The sequence below is a fragment of the Microtus oregoni genome, unplaced genomic scaffold (assembly GCF_018167655.1).
Source record: "Microtus oregoni isolate MIOR12 unplaced genomic scaffold, Mior012 000031F_ref0000149, whole genome shotgun sequence".
Lineage (NCBI taxonomy): Eukaryota > Metazoa > Chordata > Mammalia > Rodentia > Cricetidae > Microtus > Microtus oregoni.
In genome coordinates, this window is record NW_024543090.1 from 27,675,995 (window position 1) to 27,690,651 (window position 14,657).

General features: G+C 43.2%; 1 protein-coding gene across 1 annotated transcript in view; it reads right to left on the bottom strand.

Moving 5' to 3' along the window:
* Window positions 1–14,657, bottom strand: part of Atp8b4 (ATPase phospholipid transporting 8B4 (putative)) — a 151,978-nt gene that overhangs the window by 101,454 nt on the left and 35,867 nt on the right. Inside the window, exons 6-8 of the mRNA XM_041679239.1 lie at window positions 12,574–12,646; window positions 7,517–7,587; window positions 4,207–4,289 (exon numbers count right to left, since the gene is read on the bottom strand). Coding sequence (XP_041535173.1) covers window positions 4,207–4,289; window positions 7,517–7,587; window positions 12,574–12,646 — 227 coding nt within the window. The remainder of the gene's footprint in view (window positions 1–4,206; window positions 4,290–7,516; window positions 7,588–12,573; window positions 12,647–14,657) is intronic.

The following is a 14,657-nucleotide window of genomic DNA, read 5'->3' on the forward strand; positions in this document are numbered from 1 at the left end:
GAACCTGCCTCATATGTGGGTCTTGTCTGTTTCAACTCCCCAAAACTAGTCGGAACATTATCAAAAGTAGATAACATCCTTAATGAAAGCTAAAAGATGGAACGTTTGGTTTTGATTTCCATAATATATGGGGAAGTCTTTCTGGTCACCAGAAGAAGCCCTGAAATGTATTGATTTCTCTTTTATATTCATGTTTGACTTTCGGCCATTGTACACCTGTATGCAAGGAACCGTGATTATACTCACACCCCATTCCCTCTCTTATTCCTCAGCTCCTCCTGACCCCCTCTTCCTGGTTAGCCCCCTCCACACTGCTGTTTTCCTTTTCTGCGTGCCTGTGGGAGTCTGTTTGTGCTTGCCACGCCAGGTCATTTCTAGAAGAAAGTGTTTCACAGCACGGCTCCCCAGTCTCTGACTCTCCCAGTCTCTCCACCTTCTCTTCTGCAGTGCTGCTGGGACTTGAAGGTGGGGACACAGGTGCCCTATTTGGGGCTGAGCACTCAATAGTCACTTATCCTCAGCACCTCGGTCAGCTGAGTGCCAGTTTTGGCAGTCACCTGCTGCAAGAAGAGGCCAAGAGTTGCAGGAGTCTATGGGCTTAAGCAAATATCCACAAGGCAGATTAACTACATGTCCAATTTACTAAGGCTTCAGCATCAGGTGCACTCCAGAGTCAGTGACCTCCCTAACTTTTAGCTGGGTTTACAGCATCCACTGTGAATTCCTTCATATGGAGCAGATCTCAAATCAGCCGAAAAATGATTGGTAACCCCAGAATACCCTCATACCAGCTGGCACGTGTTTCTGGGCAGGTAAGTGTTGTTGCACACATAATCTAAAGCTGGGTAAGATCACTGATGATTTTTCTCCCCCAAGATGCTACACAACACTTTCCAGCACCTTCTAGCACTAGAAACATGAGTCAGAGGGAGGAAACTTCCTGCTCACTTTCAGCATTTTTCTATGTTCTATGAACAAATCTATGAGGTGCCATCAGCACGAGGGTTTTACTGCCTCATTCTGGTTGGCAACCAAGAGTGACGGCAATGGTCTGTATCTTTTGGGAGACTTCTGGGTGCTCCCTGGCTAAGAATCCATTCTCTCCGTTTGGATAATCCAGTTCTGTCATTCAGGCCTGCTGTTCCTCTGCCCTCCAGATACCCTAGCAAGACTTGCCCTACACTCTCTCTTTCCCTTGTAGAACCCTTCATTTCCAGCTTACTTCATTTTGTTTTTCTTTTTCAGCAATTTTATTTTTTCATTGAATTTTATCTCATATCCTGAACTGACTTCCTAAATTCAGCACGTATTTGTGTGTATGCTTTTGGAATTCATTCAGTACTTTATAACAGTTTTCTTTAAATTCCTACGAGAGTTTAATCCATGCCCTTTGTAAATTTTTAGAACATACGTTTTCTCAATTATTTTTCTGGAGTTTTGTCTAAACAGCTTCTATTTGGGACTGTGTGTGTGTGTGTGTGTGTGTGTGTGTGTGTGTGTGTGTGTGTGTGTAGGTGTTCCCATATGTGTGCAGATGCGTGTTTATGTATGAATATGAAGGTCGGAGATTGCTCCAACTTGTATACTGTTGAGGCAGAGGCCCTTGCTAAACACAGAGCTCATCATTTCAGTTGCTCTGACTAGCCAACTTGCTCCCAGAATGTCTTATCTTGGCCTCTCACATGCTGGGATTACAGTGGGCCACCACTCCCATCTGGATTTTATGTCAGTTCTAGGGCTCTAACTCCCAGCAGTGTTTGTGCAGCAAGCACTCTACCCATTGAGCAATCTCCCCATTCTAATCTTGGGTTTTTATATTGGCTTACACACCTTTCAATAGCTCTAGCCTTTGGCATGGGTTTCAGATGCACCTACGTTGAGCGGATGTTTGAATCTCTGCTTGCTGTTATTGGGGTTTGGCTGGTTCTGGATCAGTTAGTTGAGGTTTTAAGTTCAATTGGGGTTACTCGGTCCTGATTTGAATGTGAGGTAACTGAGGTGATCCTAGCTAGGCTAAGTTACACTGTGACTTCTGACTTCATCAGCAGGCATTTGCTTGAGTTAGCAGAGAGGGGGTGCCTGGCTGGAGGGGCTAGGCCTGAAGATAGTAGGGTTAGGGGACAAGAGACAACAGGGATTGTAGTTGACAGGAACTCTGCACAAATCCTGAGATAGCAGGGTTAGGATGCCAATGGAGAGAGGGGGTATGGCCTCTGACCTGAGGAGACAGGAGCTCCATGTGGGTCCTGCAACACTGGAGACAGGGCTGTAGAGGTGTGGCCTCTCTCCTGGGGGAAATGCCATTCTGTGAAAATTCTAAGATGCCAGGGTTAGATGTGGCAAGAATGGTAGTCAAGGTGGTCACATCAGGCACCCCTCAACAAACAGCCATACGTCAGGCACCCCTCAACAAATAGCCACATTTGTTACTGCCTAACATTCCTTACAGTAACACCTGGGCTCATGAAATATAAGACAAAAAAGTAGATAAAAGGTACAGTGTCTCCCAGACCTCACCTTTACCCTCTGTCCAAGTTCCATGGCTACAAAATGGGCTCATCTGCCCCGCCCACATCAGAATGGACATGAGCAGGAAATGACTTTTACTGTGTTCACACCACTGAGATCTCAGGGGTGCTTGCAATGGCATTGTAGTCTAGGCTACCTGCACCAAAATCTATGTAGTGGAAGGAAATAGTTCAAACAACCATTTTATGCTTTCTGGTGGTTAAGAAAACTAAAGCTCTTAGATTTATGCCTCACTGTAGACTGGCAGACACATAGAAAGGTGCAGCTTTGCCAGGGAAGAAGTGAATAATGGCAGATTATATTTAGCCCTCCTAGGGCTCCATAAATAGTCAAACACAAGTATTTTAAGAAGTATTTTGATTCGTGAATACAATTTACTTTTCTTGGATTCACATAACAGTAACAATTCATTGAAAAAAAATTACTTGGTTAGAAAATTTGCAATTTGTTTTAATCTAATCAAAATATTTCTTGGGCTATTCAAAGTTTCCTGGCTACTCCTCTAAATTAAACCTTAATTTGGAAGAATATTTTTCTATAAACATTTATTATAGCAACAGTCATTTAAGAGAGATTAAAATATTAACATAATCCAGGCAGAATTTACAAGCAGATGCCAAGCACAAACCATATATATTCTGAAATGTGTGTTGGAGAGGATTCATATTATAAACTTGCCTGGCCTTTAACTCAAGGGGCATTGCCAAGATCCTTTATCTTCATTATCTCTCAATAAACTCCAAAGAAAACATTTCGGAAGAGTAGACTTAAGTTCGTAAGACTCTTCAATAAATCAAAGCAACCTATGTGGGAATAGTGATCTCCAAAACCAAACTTGCAAGTGAGGAATGTTAAAGACAACTGAGGGGTGACAGGAAAGCCTCAGACTCCCTAGCGTGATGGGAAAACGCTACAATTAGTGTCTCTTTCTCTTTACTTTTAAAGGAATTCCTTTGTGGTCCTGGAACCATAACATGCAGCTATCTAGGGTGGCTGGTCTCTAGAGGCTTCCGTGGTTCTTAAGAAAATAATGTTAGCACAAGATACAGGCAGAAACATGGAGAAGCAAGGACCTGCTGAGGAAGCGGGTCTGGGTTGAATGAAATGATGATGATGACCATGACAGCGAGGGCAATGATGAAGATGATGCTGAGAACATGGTCAAAAATTTAAGGCACCTGATGGCTGGCTGTAACTTGGAGATTCTCATTGAATCTAAACGGTATGCCATTATGCAAACTAGAGAAGGCTGGGTGGCAGAAGACCTATCTGCATGAGTCATCATCTATGCCCTGGTTTTGTTACAGAGCCATTGGATGAAAAGCCAGACCTAGAGCTGGAACTAAAATGCCAACCTGTTCACCCTCAGCAAGTCTGCACAAGGAAGTCTGTTCCAGGAAGCAAAGGGCCAGCAAAAGAAGGGCACCGTGGGCAGAAGGGCATGAGATCCACAAAAGAAGACACGAGGATGAACTAGGTGGTGACTTACAAAGCCATGCTTGCCTTTAGCATGAGCGCATGGAATGACAGCCATTAATGCCGCAGAATTTATGTCCTCCCACTAATAAGGGAGAAGGAGGAGGAGGAGGAGGAAGAGAAATGAAAATGGAATCTCAGATAATTTGCTGCTGCACTTCCTTCTGGCTTGTAGCTATTTTGTGCATTTAAAGCACTTACCATCAAACTTTGCGAGGCTGCTAATATCTGCCCCCAGTTCTGAGGTGACAGGCAGTGCTTGACGGACTTTCAGATTTGTTTCCCTGTTAAATCAAAGGCATGACATGAATCTTTGGACATTAACTGTAGCACGAATAATAAAAACCCAGAGACGGAAACTGGGGTTCAACCTGAAAACCAGAAAAACAAGGCAGTCAAGCTACCAGAGAAGTCTTACCTCTACCAAGGCTGGGTGACCACAGACTAAGCAGCTAAGCCTCTCTCTCCTCCTGTTTTATGTTCCTTTTAGTGCTGGAATAAAGGCATGGCTCCCTAGTACTGGGATTAAAGGTGCAGGACCCAAAAACCCTACATTTGTTCCTGCACTGATCTTGTGTAGCCCAGGGTAGTCTTGAATTCACAGAGATCATCATAGATCTGCCTCTATCTCCAAAATCCTGGAATTAAAGGTATGTGCCATCATTCCCTGACCTCCAGTGACTTTAGTTTTGTCTCTGTTCTTTGGGCAAGATTTATTTATTAAAATACAAATAATACACCATTACACAGAACAATACAACAACTTCTTACTAAAACAACTGTGTAGCGGCCAGCACACAAAATATAAATGACGGGTTCCACAGAGCCTGGCTTTGAATGTCACACACACACACACATACACACACCCCACATTACATCATCATAGCAGGTGTGTGTCTAGGATTTCCACCCACAGCACACCTGTGTAACAACACGGAGATCTGCTTTGCATTTGTGTTCAAAAGAACACAGAAGAAAAACGGCCTTGTCTGAACCTACTCACACATCCTATATGAGCTATAAAACACACTGGAACTAGGAATACTGTTGCCAAAGGGAGGCCAACGTCACTCCAGTATCTGCTGTCTGTGGAGCTTTGTTTGCAAAAGACAGTCATGGCTACTTCTAGAGTAGCTGAAATTTTAATGGAGAAAACTCTTGGGTGTCGGATGGCACAACCAACACCCTGGGCAGATCCCAGCGAACTGCTCTCCTCAACAGGACCACCTATCTAGTAGACAGACAGCAGACTCTGCTGCTAGTGGCCAGCGGGGACCATATGGCCATCACTCCTGTCTGGTGTGAAAGGGGGTGACACACCAGCTTCCCTGGAATTCTTCCCTCACTCCCTCTTCAGCAAACACTGATCTGTTTCCCAGGAAGCCATGTGACCTTTAGGACTAGCTGGTTTTGCTTGGCAACTTTCTCTGAAGAATCAGCCCCGTCAGCCCCGTCACTGTATCTATTAATAAGTTGTTCCTTTGTGTTACTGAGTAGTAGACCACCGCACCCCAATTTACTCAGCCATTCACTTGAAAGAGATCCACGTTGTCTCCTTCCTGGTGTGCCCTAAGTATTCACTATAGAGTTTATGTAAACGTAAGTCTTTATTCCTCTGAATAAAAGTTCAGTTTGAACTTGCTGCGTTATGCGGTAATTTTATGTTTCGCTTTTAAGAAACTGACAAATTATTTTTCCAAAATGAGCATCGCAGTTTACACGCCCTCAAGTAATGTGAGGGGAATTGTGCTTCTCCAAACCCTTGCCAGCTGTGGAGCGTCACGGTCCTGGCGTTAGGCATTCCTATGGACCTGTGTAACAGCATTGTGGCATTAACTTTTACGTCACTAAAGATGTTGAGTACCTTTTCGTGTGCTTGGGTAGACGCTTTGCCTAAGTGTCTACCAATGCCATTTGCCTATTTTCTAACTAATGTTGCTTACATTTTTAGTCTTAAAGCATTTGTATATATTCAAGGTAATTCAGGAGACGCTCCCCCCCCCTTCTCTCTCTCTCTCTCTCTCTCTCTCTCTCTCTCTCTCTCTCTCTCGTGTGTGTGTGTGTGTGTGTGTGTGTGTGTGTGTGTGTGTGTTGCTCTCTATCTCCACCCACTCACCCCCTGAAGAAACCAGCCCAGGGTCTTGTGCTTCTTAGGGGAGTGCTCTAGCACTGAGCGAAGTCTCCACTCTCTGTAACTCTTCTTTGTCGAATTTAACAATTTTTGAACTAGCCCAGATCTCAAAGTCTTTCTCCTACGTTTTTGCCTAAATTTCTTATAGTTTTATTCCTTACATTTGAATTCAATTTCCTTATGAGTTATAAGGCTAGTCGAGTTTTCCATTCCATAGTGAGTGCATAGTCTGTGCTTTTTGAGGACTGGTCACTTCCTTTAAGTTGTCAAGTGGACGTGTATACAGCTGTTTGTAGTGTGTCTTCATAGTCCAGTTGCTGTTTTCAGGAGGCTTTGTCCATTTACCATTTGTTAATGATGTTGCTAGGCTGTCCCATCTTTCCTTGCTCTTTGTCAGCCTTTCTTGAGGTTTGTGGATGAACTGATATTTTCAGAGAACCAATCCAGTCCCGTTGTTTCATTTTGTCCTGTTTCGTATGAGTTTTTTGGGGGGTTTTACTTTTGACTTGGGGTATATTTTGCTGTTTTCTAGATTCTTGAGAAGGAGTGGACAGTTGATTGGAGGCTCATTCTCCCTTGGTACATGAATGGCTTCAGTGCTGGCCATGTGTCTCTTAGCACTGCGTTAGCTGTGCCTGAACCTGTCCTCTGGGTTACACAGGCTGAACTGCTCTAGTATCTCAACATTGCAATAACCTGACAGGCACTGGCTAACACAGTGTGCCTCCTGCTGTCTGGTCGAGTCCTACTACCCACTCTTTATCAGCTTGAGCAAGCTATCTGGCCCTTGGCTTCAAGTTCTGCAGTAGGTCTCATACAAGACCTCCATCAGGATTCCGTAACATCTGAGTCGCGCACATATGGAGAGATGGTTCCTATCCTATACAAAGTGAGCAGCCAATGGTATAAGCCGGACAATGGAAACCTCTGAAACTGACCACTAAGTGCTCTGTAGCTGGACTCTCGAAGCCAGCGTCAAAACTGCGTTATATTCATCTCTCTTCTCTCTGTGTGTCACTGGCCTTTCAAAGCCATCTCAGTCTTTCTTCTCAGGAACCTTGATTCCTACCCTCTCACTTCCTTAGAAAATTAAATTAAAACAAACAAAACCCCAAAAAGGAACCTTGCTGAATAGTCCAAGGGTAAGCTCATTCATGTTCACATGTTTAGCATAGTGTTTGTGCTAAAGGGAAAAGCCAGTGTTTCCCAAATAAATTCAAGAGAAAAACTGTTTCAAAATGACTGCCAAGTAAATAAATAACAAGGGACTTTACAATTTAGACTTTTCTGTTTCACAAGAAAATAAAGAATAAGATTTCTTTCTTCTGAAGACACTCAGGTTACACGGCAGCCAACCGGCTGCTCTGATTTAGTACTCACCCATCGAGCTCAGCTGTTTCAACATAGCAGAGACCATGTGGCTCACTACTTGACAGGAGCAGCAAGTCGGCCTGGTTGAGAAACCATGACAGAGAGAACCTTAAGAATCAGGGTTGTTGAAAGGATGCACACTCATACCACAAGGACACTTGCTCAAATATGTTCATAGCAGCATTATTCATAATAGCCAGAAACTGAAAACAATCTAGATGCCCCTCAATTGAAGAATGGATAAAGAAAATGTGGTATATTTACACAATGGGGTACTACACAGAGGTGGGGGGGAACAATGGCATCTTGAAATTTTCATGCAAATGGATGGAACTAGAAAAAAAAAACATCCTGAGTGAGGTAACCCGGACCCAGAAATACAAACACGGTATGTACTCACTCATAAGTGGATATTAGATTAAAGCAAAGGATAACCAGACTACAATCCACTGCTTCGGAGACGATAGTAATAAGGAGACCCTAAGAGAGACACATGGATGGCCCAGGGAGGGGGAATTAGATGAGAGCTCCTGGGTAAACTGGGAGAAAGGAGGGGGACAGTATAGGGGAAGGGAGGGGAGATGAGAGGGAACAGGATGGTTGAGGGGGGAGAGGGATAGAGTGGGAAAGTAATGAAAGAGAGAGACACTGGGTTAGGGAGAAACCTGGTGCTAGGGAAATTCCCAGGAACCCACAAGGATGACCCCAGCTAAGACTTCTAGCAATAGTGGAGAAGGTGCCTGAACTGGCCTTCCCCTGTAAGGCCAGATTAGTGAATACCCCAAATATCATCATGGAGCCTTCACCCAGCAACTGATCCAGCAACTGACAGAACCAGATGCAGAGATCCACATTCAAACACCAGGCCAAGCTCCGGGAATCCAATTGAAGAAAGGGAGGAGGAAATATATGAGCAAGGGAGGTCAAGATCTCAAGATCATGAGGGAGAAATCTACAGAGACAGCTGAGCCAAATTCGTGGGAACTCAGGAACTCTAGACTGACAGCTGTGGAGTCTCCATGGGACTGAACTAGACCCTGCAGATGTGGGAGACAGTGGTGAAGCTTGGACTATCTGTGAGGCACCTGGCAGTAGGACCCAGATCTATCCCGGGTGCATAAACTAGCTTATTGGAGCCCGTTCTCTATGGTAGGATGCCATGCACAGCCTTAATGCAGGGGGAAGGAGCTTGGTTCTGCCCCAACTTAATGTGCCAGACTTTGTTGACTTCCCATGGGAGCCCTTACCCATTGGGAGGAGTGGATAGGAGGTGAACTGAGAGGAAGGCAAGAGGGGGTGGGAAGAGGGGTGGGAGGCAGAACTGAGGATAAAATGTAAAATGAAATTAAAAAATAAGTTTAAGAAAATAAAGAAAAATCAGGGTTGTTGAAACCTCTCCCTCCTGCATCACCCCTGGGCAGCCAAGGAGCCTCAGCAACTGTGAGGAGGGAGGCAGGCTCTCCCACCCCTTTGCCCCTGCTGTCATGCCCATGGACCATCATGGTAGGAGCAGGGCTCCAGGCGACATGCAAATTACTAGTGATTTACATTGATGTTTTTGAAAGTCATATGTAAATTCTAATTTTCTGGACTTAATCAATTCTAATGAGAAGCAGAAATCTCTTTTCAATAACTAAGCTAATTAACGCTCCTTATGTGTTGGCATATGAACTGTTCGAAGCAGGGAAAGAGCAACGGAGGTGAGGAGAGGCAGATGAAACAGAAGGAACAGCAGAGAAAAGAAAGAAAAGCAAACAAGAGCGGCATGGAAGCAAATAGGAGAGATGAGGACAACAGTAAAACACGGGAAACAGCAGAAAACGTGGAGCCCGTGCAAAGAGCACAGACAGTGGCCTGGGAACAGCGGACAGGACCACTCAGACGCCACACGGCTTGCATCTCCACAGTCCATTCTGCTTTAGAAAAGACATCATCATTCGGTACTAGAATTCTGACAAGTTGGGGAACCTTCTTCCTCGAATTTGAATTTTTATTTTAAAATACATATAATTCTGAAGGATTCATCTAAAAAGAACTGACTGACTTAAGTTTCAGCAGCTTGTTACGAAACTTTAGCCTAATGATTTTCTACCTATGTCTGAATGATTAACAGCTCAAGTCTCGAAAAATCTTTTTTTATTTTGAAAAGCATTGTAATTCCTTTATCTCCAAGTCTTAGGTGTTAAGTTCAAAATCAATCTACTCATTTAATTGTCTAGGTTATTTAAATTATCAACTAACATTAGGGTGGGGAAAATGAGTGTAGCTTTGTCTAAATGAAGGCTCTGTGACAGTTCCTTGAGGAATGAATGCATTTACATTGTGGCGATTCCTCCCCAGCACTGGAGGAATTGCCACAGAAGCCAGTCAAGGCATAAACTGCTTTAGGAACCCCTCAGTCTGTCCCACAGAAACTTACACAGAGACTGTGTCCAAATGTAAGCCACTCTTGGACCAAAGTTTACCTAATCCTGACCCAAGAAAGGAAATATCTGGACTGAGGGGCAGATCCATCTTGACCCTGAGTGACTTATCTAAGTTTCAACATGTTCCAGCAGAAGACAGGACAGCAAACACTCTTTGAGGCTGTGACTCTCCATCTTAGGGATAAAAGAATCATTTTAAAAAAATCTAAAATGCCCTAATTGTAATCATGTATTTACAATGCACAAATAAAGATGCCTTTGGTACCTGGTGCTACTTTGCTTCAAAACTCTGTATAGAAAATGCTGCAATATTCAGGAATGCTTTTCTGGTAACCAAGGGTCAGCTCTCAGAACATGCAACCAAGGTGCCACCGCCACCTGGTGGCCAAGTTCCTCAACCAGCTGTCACCCTTCTTCCCAGAGACTGAGACACATTTAACCTACCCTTAAGCCTCCCTATCTCACTGTTCCTACTCTGTCTCCTGGATACCAACCTTCCTACCTCTTCCTGTACCTTCTATTGTTGCCAGTGCCTGTGCTATCTCCGGCCTTCCTCTCCTTGCCCACTCCCTCTTCCCTTCCCCACTCCTAAGAACTCCCTTAGAGGTGTTCTCAGTTATCATTGACAAGAATGGTGGAGGGACGGGATTGACAGTGTCCCAAGGCAGTCTCTCCAGAACACTCAGCAAAAATCCCGAGAAGGAGAACATCTCCCAATTTCCCCCAAATAACTCAGTGCCTCTTAACCAAGTCATCTCACTCAAGGTTTGCACGTGTGTAGCTATTCCACACCTATGAATAGTTTGGGAAGCAAGCAAAGCTTTTGTAGACAAAGCACTATCATCACCAGAGATGACTGGTATTCCTCCCTGCTGCCTGGAGTTAGGGCCTGCAGGAAAGCGGGTGTGCTTGTCTGGGGAGTGATATTCACAGATCTCGAGAAAAGACCAATTTAGGGTCTACTACAGTTGTCTCCTTCTCTTTTAACCAAAGAGTCAAGCAGAGAAGAATAGAGAGTTTTAAAAGATGATATCTTTCTTGCTGATAACACAGTTAGAGTCTGGGCTTTGGGACTGTGGACCAAAGATTCTTGTTTGTACTTTGCCAGAGGCAGAGATGAAGAGATGCAAGGTATTGGGAGTGTGGGTTTGGTGCCATCCCTCCATCAGGGAAATGAGAGGATCGTAAGCATTCTCTCCCTAACATCTGCTGTGCCCAACGTGGAAACCACGGGTCATACACAGGCATTTGAATATAGAACAATTGACTTCAAAATACATTCTTACGTTTGCCTCCCGGGACCCATTTCAAGGGAGGCACTGCAACAGTAAACAGAGACTTGACTCCCATCCAGTTCCTTTAATGTTCTACCTCAACCCCACTACAGAAGATGCTCTTCTAGCAGGTGTCACCTCCTCCTGCTATATTCCCAATCTTTACTGAGTGGAAAATAAGCCAGACATGTCATTTAAGTCACATGATATCAAAGTAAATCAATTACAAATGAGAACCTAGCAGACCATCCCATGTTTGAGGGAGTCCAAGCCACGGGGCAGAGACTTTGAGACCTCTGTTTTGGCTGCCCTGACAACCTCTTGCTTATTTTTGTTTGGGTTCCCAGCTATTTTCCAAAACCTTAAGGTTGCCAGGTAAAAAGCCACCTGAAGTATCAACTCGTCCACAAATGGCTAATCCACCGGAAACTACTCTGCGCATGCTCCTCTGCACTCTGCGCAGGCTTTGCGCATGATCCTGGGCACTCTGCAGGGTTTGCGCATGCTCCTCTGCACTCTGCAGGCACAGACAGGTGCAAACAAAGGTGGAAGGCTGATTCTGAGAGGGCGTGTCCAGCACTCTCAACAGGTTATTCTTTTAAAGAGATTTTAGGGCCATATTTTTCCATCATAAAATATCACAACCTTAACAATATAGCTTGGTTCAGAAAAATTGCACACAACTCAAAAACTTTCATAAGTGATCTAAAGTATAATTTTGATATTTTATTTTATACTATGATAATTTTAATTTTTAGTTTCCGATCTGTACCATTTTTATCACCTTAAATTTGACTTTAACTGTAATTATTTGTCTACATTTTAGTGAGTGAACTTTTACTTAAGAAATTGCAAAAAGTGATTGCTTGAAAATATAAATTATGATGCATTTGATGTGCAAAATCCTCACTAACTCACCTTTTATCAATTCAGAATTCTAACATAAATTTTATCTTTAGTGTTTTCTAAAATGTTGTCATTTAAGAACACTAATTGCAGTATTAAGAAATAGCATTCAAAGTGTATGAAAACAAACCATTTAGGGTACTTAGGAGCATTTTTAAAACTCTTATTTACATAAATAATTTAAATATTGATTTAAATTTTTCTGTATTTGTATGTTTCCTTAAGGCAACAAACAGGGAGAGAATTCGCATTACTCTATGGCATTCTCCGCATCATCCAAGTCACCTTTCACTGAAAGCAGTGTCTTTTAAAATATTTATAATTGAGAATTTATACTGCATAATGGTAATCCTTCCTTGGTGACTCTAGATTATTACAGATTTAGTAAATTTGCAAATGCAAATACTTCAGTGTGTGTTATGCTGATCTGAGATCGAGTCACGCAATAGTGAATACTCACAGCAACAAATTGGTTATTTTCTAATTTAATGATGTCTCCAACTTTAACGTTCATCCATTTTTCATTCTGCAACCTGAGAAAAGAACAGAAATATTTTGTTCAGCAATGCAGAAGACTTAATAAGTATAACCAAAGGTTATATCCATATGCCGTAATAGAGCAGAAGAACCAGATGAGCCTTTGCTAAAATGGGAAATTCCAGGGATGCATTCACAAACAATGAGCAATGTGGGTGTCACAGAGGTTAAATAATTTGTCTGTGGATATCCGGCGAAGTAGTGACGTACCTAGACAAAGCTCAAAATGCCTAACTCTTGGCTGAGGGTCTGTGGAACCCAGCCATGATGCCAGCTTGATGCCACCTCTGTGGTGTCTCGGAAAATCCAACTACTTGCATTCTTTTCAAGTTCTCCGCTAGCAAGTACAAAAACAGTAAACAGCACTACCATTATCTCAGAAGTCACTTAACGCAAGACAAAAATGAATGAGACGATAGCGCAAAAGAGAGCAGTCTAGGGCAATAGGTAAAATGCAAATAAGAGGAAAATTATATAGAGGACAAGAAAGATGGGTGGCAAAAGAATGCCTGAAAGGCTACCCAGTAGCCACAGTGCTGCTATGGAAGGTGGCTTTGGTGGCATTCTACCAGCCTAAGTCTAGCGGCTCAGAACAGGGGTCAACAAGCTGCAAACTCTCTTTGAAGCTTGTGTGTGCCATGGAGTTCCGTGCCTACTCTTCAAGTTTACAAAGGGTTTGGGAGGACCAGCAAGTGTGTTTATTGGATCAAGCCCTGGGGGACAAGTGAGTCAGGGTTGCCCAAAGCCAGACAGGCCTGGAAGAAACCGACCACCTGTGGCTGGATACTGCTCCATTGCTCCTGCCTTCCAAAACAAACTTCTTAAAATGCAAAGCTGCTTGGCTTTCCAGTCGATAGTCCTCATGCTGCTTCTTAGAAATCCCTTCCTAGAAGCAAAGACTGTTGGGACAGGATAGGTGTCCCTAGAAAGCCAGGTGAATTCTGCTGGGCAGCTTTTCAGAACTGGCCCAACGGACCTGTTTAGAGACTGGAGAATAGATTTAAATATTTATCCGACTGTGAAATGCGCCTCCCACTATCAACCCTGCTGGGTCATTTGGCTCAAGAGCTCAAAGGATTGTTCTTTAATATGGATCCAAGTACATGTTGTTCTGGAAATTTCTCAGCTGTAGCATTTTTTTTTCTTTTTTTTGTCTCTAACCAAAATTAGAACACTTTTTTTTTCAGTGCCATGCTCGGCCGTAGTCTCTAGCCCGGTGACTCTGTGAGAACGGAAGAAGGCTTGTGAACCTCACTTGTCTTTCTCTAAGGTACAGAGTATTACTGTTTATTTCTCCTGGGGACTCCCCCCTTTCTCAGGGGACTGTCTACTGGACAGAGAGCATGCTGGAGTAGAGAAGGACACCTTGCATAGCTTAAGGCAACTACATTGCTTCTGAGATGCTCTGCAGTCTCTGTGGAAAGTGTCTGTTTTCAGGAGAAGCTAGAACTATGTTAAGTTTCGTTTCTAAATTCTACACCTCCCACTTCCACATTCTACCCTCACTTGAGTTTCAGATACAACCAATTATTTTACACACAAGCACACACTTTGTGACACGAGGGATATTGGACCCTGAACGTTATTGCTATGAGTCTGGAACTGGAATGCAAATCATCTTACATTTAAAGTTGTTGCACATAGCAACACTATGAATGGTTGTGTCAACTAATCCTCATGACAGCCCTTGAGCTGGGTCCTGTTTCAACTTGAATTTGACAAGACCCTAGGATTCAGAGAAGTTGGGATCTTTTTTTTTATTTTTTAATTTTTTTGGGGGGAATCTTTACTCTATTTGGAGAATCTATTTAAAATTCAGGCACCCACATTCTTTGATGTAGTCATCCCACTTTAAAGAGCCGATAATCTGAGAACATAAACATGGGCATACAAAGATGAGCAGGGCAGCATTATTTACAGAGCTCAGCAGAAACTCCTAATATTCCATGGTAGAATTATTTCATCATATATCATACATGTTCAGCAGAATTAAGTGCTATCACATAC